At 47.6% G+C, this 12813-nt stretch overlaps 1 protein-coding gene across 1 annotated transcript; it reads left to right on the forward strand.

The window, feature by feature from the left end:
• Positions 1–3409: 3409 nt before the first annotated feature.
• On the forward strand, positions 3410–7407 carry LOC127336188 (lecithin-cholesterol acyltransferase-like 4). Its single transcript, XM_051362973.2, has 11 exons — positions 3410–3898; positions 4307–4398; positions 4623–4741; positions 4957–5092; positions 5180–5231; positions 5553–5653; positions 5759–5941; positions 6024–6181; positions 6490–6544; positions 6653–6706; positions 6801–7407. The coding sequence occupies exons 1-11, from the start codon at positions 3664–3666 to the stop codon at positions 7218–7220; spliced, it is 1605 nt and encodes a 534-aa protein (XP_051218933.1). The 5' UTR covers positions 3410–3663; the 3' UTR covers positions 7221–7407.
• The last annotated feature ends 5406 nt before the right edge of the window (positions 7408–12813 follow it).

Genomic DNA, 12813 nt, shown 5'->3' on the forward strand with positions numbered 1-12813 from the left:
GATGATCTTGATCATGTTCGGCAGCTCACAAGACCCGACAATTAAGCACAATAAGGAGAAGACAACCATCTAGCTACTGCTATGGACCCATAGTCCAGGGGTAGACTACTCACTCATCACTCCGGAGGCGACCATGGCGGCGTAGAGTCCTCCGGGAGATGATTCCCCTCTCCGGCAGGGTGCCGGAGGCGATCTCCTGAATCCCCCGAGATGGGATTGGCGGCGGCGGCGTATCTGGAAGGTTTTCCGTATCGTGGCTCTCGATGCGGGGGTTTCGCGACGAAGGCTATTTGTAGGCGGAAGGGTAGGTCGGGGGCGTCGCGAGGGCCCGGGGAGACAGGTCGGCGCGGCCAAGGGTGGGGCCGCGCCGCCTACCCCTGGCCACCTCGTGGCCCCACTTCGTTGACTCTTCGGTCTTACGGAAGCTTCGTGGCAAAATAGGACCACGGGCGTTGATTTTGTCCAATTCAGAGAATATTTCCTTACTAGGAATTCTGAAAACACAAACAGCAGTAAAACGACAAGCGGCTCTTCGGCATCTTGTTAATAGGTTAGTTCCAGAAAATGCATAAATATGACATAAAGTATGCATAAAACATGTAGATATCATCAATAATGTGGCATGGAACATAAGAAATTATCGATACGTCGGAGACGTATCAGTCAACAGTACATAAGTTTGATAAAGATAAGCGGAACAAGTCTCCGCACTCATAACCTTTTCCAACAAATTGTCCACACTTAGAAATTACAACTTTATTGGACTCAAAAACCAACTTAAAACCATCTCGACATAAAGGTGACCCGCTGACGAGATTCTTCTTGATGGAGGGAACGTGCTGCACATTCTTCAGCTCGATGGTCTTCCCTGAAGTATACTTCAGATTTACCGTACCAACACCATAAACAGAAGCACGTGAGCCGTTTCCCATCAGCACGGAGCAAGTCCTTGCGACCTGATAAGAAGAAAACATGAAAACATCAGAACATACATGTGTATTGGCACCCGTATCAATCCACCAATAATGAGTGTTACATACTGAGAGGACAGTAGGAAAAATACCGTACCCAACGTCCTTCATCTCAGTATCGCCATCAATGCCCACATTATTAGTCTTGCTGCCGTTCCCACACTTATCAAAGCGATTAGGGCAATTAGGGGCCCAATGGTCGGGCTCACCACAGACGTGGCAAGCCCCTTTCTTATTATCAGTCTTCTTCTTGAAGTTGGTTTAGTGTGAGGCCTTGTTCTTGCCATCAAACTTGGCTTTTCCTTCAGATTTGTTCTTGTTCTTGAACTTGTGGGAGTGGAAGTTTTTCTTCTATACCACATTGGCACTAGATCCTCCCTCAAATTCTCGAGCACGTGTATCCTTTGCTCTCGCCTTTTCTTCCACATGAAGAGACCCAATGAGATCCGAAACGGAAAACTCTTGTCTCTTATGTTTCAGAGAAGTACTATAGTTCCTACATGAAGGAGGAAGCTTGGCAATAATGCCACCTGCCACAAATTTGTCCGGTAAGGTACACTTGAACTGCTCAAGTTCTTTGGCAAGTGAATGTATCTCATGAGCTTGCTCAACAATGGAGTGCTCACAAGTCATTTCGTAGTCATAGTATTGCTCCATGACATACAACTCAGTGTCAGGATCCGAGACCCCAAATTTGGCCTCGAGTGCATTCCACGCATTCTTACCATGCTCGAAAGTCATGTACGGGTCAACAATGTTGTCCACAAGAATACTGAAGAGAGCCGTCTTAAACATGGCATTGACTTTCTTATAAGCTTTCTCCTGAGCAAGAGTAACATCACCCTCAGGTTTGCCAAGAAGGGCGCTATCGCAGTTCAGGTTTTGAAACCATATGACTACTCTCGTGTGCCACCTCTTATAGTGCGAACCATCAAAGAGAGGCGGCCAAGTAGCAGCGGCAATGCCACTTGAATTCATTTTCCTATAATCAGGTTTTTGGATTGTTGAAAATATACGCAAATTATCATATGAATTAATCCGAACTAATACTTAACAAATCACGACTACAAAAATAGCAGATGAACTAATCATGCAGATCAACAGAGTAGATGAACAGATAGCATCTAGGAAAGATAAACGCATCTACTCCAAAATAGCAGTACTAGAAACTCTAGCAAGATCTGAAATAAGGAGGACATAAACGCATATCGTCTAGCGTTGGCGACAGCAGCAACGACAACGGCGATGTTGGCGGCATCCTGGTTGTCGGCCATGTTGAGGTTGCCGAAGAGGTTGTTGATATTCGGGAAGAAATCGTCGTTCGGGAACTCGTCGTCAGACGACGTCGTGTTGCCTGTAGTCGTGCGTAAGCGCTCCCCAAGAATCTGATTGCCCCTCACCCATACACTTCTACAAGAGGCAGGGTTCCGAAAACCTACTGTCCCACCGCTCAGTGCACGCCGTACATGCTAGGGTTCACGTCCGCTCTTATATAGTGCGGTTTGGAAAGGTCGTGGGGCAAAGCCCACGTCCGAGTCGACGATCCAGAAAAACCGGCGATTCCCACAACCCACGCCGTGTCGTGACGAGGTGGGCGGCGATGAAGGAGGAGTGTGCGAGGGCTCTCTCTCTCTCTTCTCACTCACTTACAAGGACTAGAACATCCCACCTTATATACCAATCTAACTCTCTCCCAACTAGCAATGTGAGATTAAACTTTAGTCCCATCACTTGCCATTCACATATGAGGCAAGAGAATTGTAGAATTTGTATTGGAACCTGGGCTAAGGCCCAAGGCCAAATTCCAGCATCTTTCACAATAGACCTTATACTCAATTTTTTTTAGAGCACATGAAAAGATTCTCCATTATTATCTCTACTTCCAAGTATTATTAAGTGAGCAAAACCTGGAGAATTGACGAAAACACAACTTTGAGTCTTTGACTGCAACTTATACAATGAGACAAAGCCAAACTAAGTTAGTATGTCATGTTGTATTTCTCGAGGACGATCTATCTCCACATTTTCGATACTTCCTCCGACTATAAATACTTGCCGCAGAGGCTAGAGGGAGTATATATGAATTCCAGTGCTTAACTAAATCGATTGTGCTCTTGTTGCCTTCATAGATTTTCTGTTAGGGAAAAAGTCTCCTCGACTGTTCTCGTTCAACAAGCATGTTATCCACACGAAGAAAAAAAAAAAACCGTAGCCACTGACACAGTGACACGTAGGGTCAACGGAACGTGTGTTCCCGACAGTCGCCGCATACTTAGCCGTACAAAAACGACAACCTCCCAGAGCCCGAGCCGTGTACATCACTTTGGCCCACTGACAACTGGGACCACCTAAGCTGGGCCCACCTGTCAGCGAGACAGACTGGGCCGGCCGCGTCGAACCGTTGCTTGCTTCGTGTACGTTCTGTCGGCGATTAGCGTACGGAAACGGGATTGCGAAACCCTCACGCCTCCCAAATCCCTTCCGGACAAAGCATATAGCTTCGCGCCGCGCCGCCCGGATTCCGGCCATCCCCGGACGCCACGCCACCCTCCGATTCGAGCTAAGAGGAGTTCGATCTGGCGGGAAACCCCCGCGCTCTCGCCGGCTTGGCGCGCTTGAAGCTCATCTGACGACCGGGGGGGCGGGCTTGAGAGGCGTTTCAGGGCGGGAGCAAGATTTGGTGACCGGGGGCATGGCGGTGCTGGAGGACTTGATCCGGGCGATCGAGCTGTGGCTGCGGGTCGCCAAGGAGCAGGTGCCGCTGATTGACCCCAACCTCGACCCGGTGCTGCTCGTGCCCGGCATCGGCGGCTCCATCCTCGAGGCTGTCGACGAGGCCGGGAACAAGGAGCGGGTCTGGGTGCGCATCCTCGCCGCCGACCACGAGTGCCGCGAGAAGCTCTGGGCCAAGTTCGATGCCGCCACTGGTATGACCACCAAACCACCTGCTGTTACTGTTACTGGTACTGTTACTGTCTGTCAACTATTCAATTCAATGAGCTAAGATATGGCTTCTGAATGTCTATAGCTGTGTGAGCTGGGTTAGATTGCATGGTAGCTAAGGTTAAGAAAACAAACAAGACTAGAATAGAGCGATTTACTTCGTTGTTGATTTGAAACAAATACTTAATCGATATATCTGTTTGAATTGGTGAACACAATCAGGACACTCCATCTGTATTCATGTTTTTGTTGTATTTGGATCAGTAGTTCTTGGAACAACTCGCAGCACTTACAAACTGCTGATTCAATGAATTTGTTCCTTCCCATTGTTATGTTAGCGCTGATTCGGTAGATCATATCCTTTCCTCATGTCAAACTATTATTTGGAGCAGGCAAAACCGTTTCCGTGGATGAAAAAATAACCATCGTTGTCCCTGAGGACAGGTATGGACTGTACGCCATCGACACATTGGACCCAGATATGGTAAGAAATTGATTTATTTTTCAACTTCCTAGTAAAGACCACCTTTGTTTTTTATTTACTACGCCTTTCGGTTGCAGCCAAACATATCTTTTTTGTACAACTGTATATACCGTCTGGTGGCTTTACCATGTATCTCTTAGTCCTGTTACACTCTATCACTACTACTAGTAAATTAATCACTGTTTTGTTCTTATATTAAATGGCCGTTTTGCTTAAATTTGCAGATTATTGGTGATGACAGTGTTTACTACTATCATGACATGATAGTGCAGATGATTAAATGGGGATATCAAGAGGGGAAAACCCTGTTTGGATTTGGATATGATTTCCGACAAAGTAACAGGTACATTTTGCATTTCTATCTCTTTTTCATATATGTTGCCCTGCGTACAGTTGTATATGCTTTCTGCCAAAATTCATGATATTCAGTTTTTTCAAAAAAATAAAAACGAGCATGATGTTCAGTTTACAAAACATGCTGTTTGTTGTATTGTGTGTTCTTTCAGATAATATAGTGATTTCAGTTCTCCATCGGTTTGACGTCCTTCTTTTCTGCAGGCTTTCAGAAACACTTGACCAGTTCTCCAGAAAGTTGGAGTCAGTATACACAGCTTCTGGAGGGAAAAAGATCAATCTAATTACACATTCAATGGGGGGATTGCTTGTTAAATGCTTCATGTCTCTTCATGGTGATGTGAGTGCTTCTCATTATATTTTGGACCTCTGCTGAAGTTTGTCATGCTCTGCCTTATTCCCAAATAACGCGGTTTCCTTTCAATAGGTCTTCGAAAAATATGTAAAAAGTTGGATTGCAATTGCTGCACCATTTCAAGGTACGAGTCACTTGAGCTTATAAATTTTTGTGTTCTCTTATTTCAACATAAAATAAACTCGAAGTATCTATTGGATGTTCTCCTTTGCTGAAGCTTGACAACTATATCATTTTTCATGGAATACCTGCCAATCGTGCAATGATTGATTTATCACCGGCAACTATTTCAGTGGTTTTGCCAAGCTGGCTCTAGAGCTGTGTAGATTCCAACATATTCATCAGTTGCATTGATCATTCTGTTACGATTTTCAGTACCTGACCTACCTTAAATCATGATCTCGAGTAACTTAACATGGCAAAGAAACTTGCTACTTCATGACAGGTGCACCTGGGTACATAAATAGTGGTTTGCTGAATGGAATGTCCTTTGTGGAAGGATGGCAATCAAATTTCTTTATTTCCAAATGGACTATGCAGCAATTGGTATGCTTGGTAGCCTGTCCATCTATCTGACCTACTGCATGTGTTCATGTGGTCACAATGATATTCTCTTTCGAGGAAGAACTGAAAGTAGGTTTTCTGTTTCAGCTGATTGAATGCCCATCAATATATGAGTTGTTGGCTAGCTCAACCTACCACTGGGAAGAGACCCCATTGCTACAGATTTGGAGAGAGAGGTTGGATGATAATGGCAAGAAAAGTGCCTTACTAGAGTCGTATGGGCCAGCTGAATCAATAAAGATGATTGCAAAGGCTCTTTCCGAGCATGAGGTGAGTCTTTTGCAGTTTTTTTCCTTGTATAATTTAATAGATATTGCTGCTTATATTCCTGACAATTAAGTTTTCATCACAGATCACCTATGATGGAAATCAAATTCCTTTGCCCCTTAATGAGGATATATTAAGATGGGCAAAGGAAACTCAAGATATTCTATGTCAGGCAAAGCTTCCAAAATCAGTGAAGTTCTACAATATTTATGGGATTGATTACGACACTGCTCATACTGTTTGGTACTTTACTATCGTGATACTTAGTTTTATTTTTGTTTTAGTTTTGTCCATATGCCGATTAGAATTTCCATTGGTTCCGCTAAAGTTTGGTGCACTGATGGATTAGTCAAGAAATAGGAATGGACCAGATGTTGCCAGCCTACAGTAGCATGTTATTAAGCTAGTACCGCTTAGTAAAGCAAGTTCGGAAGTACTGCCGAAGCACGCTATTGTTTCTCGCTCTTTTTGGTCAAATAATACCTGTTTGTAAAGATGCCGTTTATACAAATCAAGGCATATAACCTGTTTGAATACTCTTCTCTTTGCAGCTACGGGAGCAAAAAGCATCCTGTTTCAAAGCTTAGTCAACTCTTATATACTCAGGTTAGTTCTTTTGGTAAATTTTATGTTTTTCTGTACCGAACTTTTGGCTTTCTGGAGCACCAAATAGCCTCACTTAATTTGTGTCTGAACTATGATGTGCTTGTTCAGGGTGAATTCGTCTATGTTGATGGTGATGGATCAGTCCCTGCAGAATCAGCAAAGGTGTGCTATTCTTTTTACTTTTTTGTTTCTTACTGAGCATCCGAAGGAAATATGGGCTGAGGAAAATGAGCAAAATCGTCATCTCTTTTGTCAGGCGGATGGCCTTGATGCGGTGGCAAGAGTTGGGGTTGCAGCTGACCACCGAGGAATCGTGTGCGACCACCACGTGTTCCGGATAGTCCAGCACTGGCTGCATGCCGGCGAACCTGACCCGTTCTACGACCCCCTCAACGACTACGTCATCCTCCCCACCATCTTCGAGGTCGAGAAGCACCACGAGAAACGTGGGGACGTTACTTCGGTCAGGGAGGACTGGGAGATCATCTCCCACACCGACAACGACCATGAAACCAAGAGATTAGCTGAGCTCCCTGCGATGGTTAGCACGCTATCCGCGTCTCGTGAGGGTAAAGAGGGCTCACTGGACGAGGCGCAGGCCACAGTGGTCATCCACCCGGAGAGCGGAGGGCGACAGCATGTGGAAGTCAGGGCTGTCGGAGTCAGCCATGGTTGACCTGCCATGTAGCTAGGCCAGCAGCACATACTGTAAAGCGTGGATGCACATAAGATGTGGCAAGGTCCGGAAATATCACTGTAAATACTGTACACTGCTTGTAAATATCCGAACTTGGAAGCACAATGTGCACTGGCTACGAACACGAAGGGGGAAATAATAATAAGGTTGGGTACCAGCTTGTTCACCCTGCTACTGTCTATCTATTGGTTGAAATGTTCATATTTTACTGCTCTGTTGGGTCCAAGCGATGAGAATACCTGAGCACTGTCCTGTGTTGCTTCATCAGCTTTAATTAACTTATTGGTTTGGTTATGTCAGCCTGCCGGTTGCCGGGTATTAGTGTATTATTTTACCACAGTTCACTTCATTTCTTAAACTGTAAGTTGCAGAAGCCTGTCCAAGTAATGATCTTTCTTGCCATCTTAATTTGATGGACAGGGTTGTCTAACATTTGTCGTCGCCGGAAGTAGCTTTCTATGCTTTGGAGTTCCCTATGTGTGGTTACATTGGTCACTCATCTGGTTATATAAACAGTAATATTTTTTCTTCTTTGATGATGACAATAGTACAGATTATTCTGTTTTTCGTTATCTCCTGATAATGAAAATCGATCTCATGGTTGGGTCGCTTGGAAAAAAAATAGTACAGATTATTCTTGATACTGAAAAACAACTCATAGATACCCAATTCAGTTACGGCAACAAACTAAAGACTGCCAATCCAATAAACAACCAATTCAAGCTAGATGCTGATAATTTGATAAACAATATCGTGATACAGAATTAAGCCAAGGCCAAAACCCAGGTCCACATCATACAAATCTCGATGACTCTGACACCACATGTCCACATATACTACGATAGAAACAACGATGACTAGCTATGAGCAGGTGTGAGTGCGTAGATCATCATTGAAGAGTTGCGCCTGGTGTCGATCAGAAGCACATGTCGAGCAGACAGCAGCAGCAGATGGCAGCACAACTGCGGATCAGAAAACATAGCAAGCACATAGTTAATCAACCGCCCAGATTAGGAGAAGAACAGAAATCAATTGAAATGATCTTGATGATCGAGTGGCCTATATACTCTCGGTTATGAACTTAGAATAGTATACTACGTACCATCCTTTCCAGAAACCGTCGCCGCCACGGTCCTTTGTGTCCTGCGGCGGCGGGGCCTGCTGGTAGTTGGCTCCGACAGGTGGCGGCGCGCCGTACGCCGGCGGCGGGTAGGCCTCCTGGCCCGGCGGAGGGTATGCGGTGCCCGGCGGAGGGTACGCGGTGCCCGGTGGCGGGTAGCTCATGCTGGTGCTTCTCTCGATCGAGTTCACAGAGAGAAACGCACTACAGAACTAGCGTGCTGGGCAAAGGTAGAGTTGGCAATGCTATGCAGTGAGTGCTCTTCTCTCAGACTCTGTGATGTTCTATTGGGCCATTGCCCTTTATATAACACCAGATGCATACTCTTGCAGTACTCCTAGGCTATTTTAGGATTACTTAGGCGCGTAATCGTATGGGAGAAGAGAGAGAGAGCAGGCACACTATCCAAGTTTTCAAAGGGTCTATTCACGGCGGCGACGGCGGCCTATTTTAGTCTCTCTATCGTCTTCCAAAAACGCGTTTGTTGATTTGTTGAAGGCGTCAGCCACAAGGAGAAGGGTCCAACATTTGCGGGCATGGTGCGTGACTGCGTGCATCGAACCTCTGAATCTGATAATCTGCTGCCTGCCTGCCTTCCCATTTGGACGTCTCTGCTCCGCCGGACTCGTTCCGCTTCGGGTTCGCCGCCTTTTCGAACTGCTCCACTGCACGGCGCCGAGAAGTTCCAAACGAATCGGGTTCCATAGTTTTCAGAGTTGGTGAAAGGTTGGTGTTCCTAGTTTTCAGAGTAGTGCTTTTTGAACGACACCAATAATTCTTGCTAGTTTCCCGGGTCCCGGCTGTCTCTCGCGCTTGAGTTCCGAGCTATCCGGTCAAGTTCGATGATCGTTGGCGTTCAGAAAGCTAGCCGGTCAAATTCGATGATCGTTGGCTACTTCGCTTGGTTCGGTTCACCATGCATGGCCCTACCACCAACTCAGCAGCATATTTTCAGCACGCGTTTTCAGATGAAAAAATGTTTCTTTTTTTTTTCTCTCTTATTAGTTTGCACATTTCCCCTTATCCTTTCTCCCCTCCAAGGCTCCAACTTTACGATTCCTTGTGCGTGCTTAATTTTGTAGTGTATACTATTATGTGTTAAACGATACAAACGAAAAAAAAAATCTCGGCAAGAGAGGAGGCCATCCAAGAAACGATCTAGGATTTCATCCCCCTCGCCAGCGACGCCACCAATCCACCCCACCTCCAGTGGCCTTGGAGTTGCGGTGGACCACTCGTCCGCGGGAGGGCTTTTTAAAACCTTTTTTTGTATAGTGTCTTCTTTCGGATGGTGAAGCGGTGACTATGTCCTGAAGTCAAAACAACATCATGATTGTCATATCCTGCTTCGGATGTGTGCATATCGCCGGCGGAGAGCGTGTTGAGTTGTCTTCGTGGATCTCTTGGGATCCGGTCGATGTTTGTGTCAGTTGGTGTGGTTCTAGGTCTGGCCATTTTGATCTATTATTCTCGTCTTCGGCGATGGTTGCGAATTTGGTGCGTATGTCCATTGGGGCCTTAACATGATACCTTTCTGTATGTCTACTACAACTAGTTTTGCACGGCTTTGGTGAGGGAGGGGCAAGAACAACGGCACGCCTTCGGTTTGCTCTATTGCTTGTAGTCTTTGCTATGTGGTCTAAGGATAGTTTGTGAATTTTAATACGTCCGGATCTCTTTGTACTACCGTCGATGATTATTAATGAATCAGTTGATTTTTCAGGCAAAAAATCTCACAAAAGAAAATGAAAATTCCAACATTTTTTGTCTTTTTTTTTAGAATAACTTTTTTTTGTCTAAGGTTAGACAAAAACATCCATACAGTGTAGGCCCAATAGATCACTTCATTCGTTGTGATGCTCGTAAACTAAGCGTTTAGGCCCAATACATGTACATGCTCCTCCTCACACACCATAGCCCAGGTACCCAATCCTCAAGGGCCTCTATAGCAGACCAGCCCACGTGTAAAATAAAAAAAACGGAGATATTTTCGCTCGTCGCTCTTCTTATCTCTCCGCGCCACTCGTCTCGTCGCCGCCCGTGAGCTCCGGCCGTTGTTTGGGTAAGCAAGCGAACCTCCACCCTCCGCCGGCGTCCTCTTCTCCACTCCGCTACAAATTTTTATGTTTGAACGATGTTTTGAATATGAACAAATTTAAAATTTGAACGATTTTCCGATTTGAACATTTTTCGAATTTGAACGATTTCCAGATTTGAACATTTTTTGAATTTGAATAAATTTTAGATTTGAACTTTTTAAATTTTAACAAAAAGAAAATAAACAGAAAAGAAACAAAAACAAAAAAAGAAACAGAAAAGAAAAAAATAGAAAAAAACATAAAACATAAAATAGAAATAAACGTGAAATGGGCCGACCAAGCCGGCCCATACCGCGCGCGCGGTAACCACCGACCTGGTCGGTGTATAGGAATTGCCGGCGTTTAGGCCTAAGGGCATCTCCAACGGGGCGACCCATTTCGGACGCCCAAAAGTGGTCGCGAACGTCCGTTTGCGTCCCCGCGGATATATTTTGTCCGCGCGTCTGTTTGCGTCTGGGTGTGCTCCCACGGGTGCGGCCCATTTTTTGATTTGCAACGTATTTAAAAATATAAAAAGTAGTACATTTAAATGCATAAAAACTATACAATGTAGATCTAGAAGCCTAGACTACTTGCTTCCGGACGGGCTGGCCCCGTCGTTGCGTCGCTCCTCCATCGCCTGCTTCTCCGCCGCCTCCCGTGCAGCTGCTATTGCTCGGTGCACCGCCGCGTCCTCTTGCAAGCACTGCTCCAGCCTCGCGTTCGCGGCGTCGTCCTTGAGCGTCTCGAAGGATTCGACGATAGCCCTCTGCTCCGCCGCCCTCTCCTCCGGCGTAGGCGCATCAGGGTCATCGGAAGACCAAGATATCTCCGAGTCGGAGTCCTCTGCGGTGGCCGCCAGCCTACGCTGTTCCAGCTCGGCGTCGACCGCCGCATGGGCCGCCCGCTCCTCCTCTGCTTCTTCCTCCGCGAGAGCCAGGGCAAGGGCGTCCCTGACCGGGTCGAGGAGGTCGTCGGTGCTGTCGTCGTCATCGAACTCCTCGGAGCTCGAGGAGGCCGGGGAAGGTGGAGTGGGAGGTGAAGGTGGAGGCGCGGCAGCCTGACCGCGTCCGGCTCTGCTCATGGTGGATCTGGTGGAGGCTGAGCGGAAGCGGCGGCTAGGGTTTAGTGGGGAGGAGATGAGATGAGATGCTCGCGCCCCTGTTTATATAGGTCGGAGGCAGGGCGACGGCCGCGCCACGCGTGGCATCGCCATTACTACGTGCGCAGAGGTAGGCGACGGCCGCGTGCCACGCGAGGCATCGCCATTTACTCGGCCGTAGACTGCCGAAGCGACGCCTTGGCGCCAGTACTGGTGGAGAAGACGCATCGACGCTGGGTCACTGCCAGGCGGGCCAGACAAAACGTCCGCCAAACGCGAGCGCGACCGCGGAGCGTCCGAGGAGACGCATACCTGGCGCATATTTGAGCCAGGTTTGCGTCTCCGCGGACGGCCCGATCATTTTGCATCGCCCCGCTGGAGCAGGATCCAGACGTATTTTCGGTCACGGCGGACGCAAACGGTCGCTCAGCGTCCATTTGCGTGGTGCCGCTGGAGATGCCCAAATAGATGTATAGCCCATTTAGCGTGCGTTTGGTTGATGGACTAATGTGGATGGGATGGGATGGTCTACATTTTGTGGATGGGATGGTCTATATTATGTTGATCCCACATTTTGTTTGGTTGGTAGAATCTGGGGGATGGGATGGGATGTGTTTAGCATATAATCTTTAATGGCAATTGGTTTGGAGGTGATTAACTACAAAAATACTGCAATTAAAAGAGCGTTGGGGGAGATGCGCGAGAACGACCCGCCGACGTCGCGAGACCCCTGACTATCACGACGGCGGCCCTGGCTACCCCGGCCTCTGAGCCCTTACCCCACTCCCGCCGGATGCGGCCATGACGACCAAGGGCCCGGCGAGATCTTGGCCATGGTGGGGGAGGGGTCTGGCAGTTGAGGTCCTGGTCCCGGGCAATCCGACGCGTGAGCTCGCACCTACTCCAGCCGGAACTGGACCTCATGCCACCGCTCGTCAACGCTATGAAGGATGTGCCCATGGTGGCCTGGTGGGGGAGGCCGCTGGGAGCTACCGGGTGGGATCGAGGTGAGCGTGCAGGTGGGGAGCTCGAGGAGGGGAAGGCGGACGGTGGGAGCGGTCGGCGGACGGGAAGATGCGGCGGCGACGGGGAAGATGCGGCGGCGACGGGGAAGATACGACGGCGGCAACGGGGAAGATGCGATGGCGACGACGGGGAAGATGCGACGGTGGCGACGGGGAAGATACAACATCAGCGATGAGGGAAATATGAGAGGCGAGGAGAGAAGATTAGTAGGTGGTCCACCGATTAGCAAAAGGTGGATGAGGAGGT

The sequence above is a fragment of the Lolium perenne genome, chromosome 2 (genome assembly GCF_019359855.2).
Source record: "Lolium perenne isolate Kyuss_39 chromosome 2, Kyuss_2.0, whole genome shotgun sequence".
NCBI lineage: Eukaryota > Viridiplantae > Streptophyta > Magnoliopsida > Poales > Poaceae > Lolium > Lolium perenne.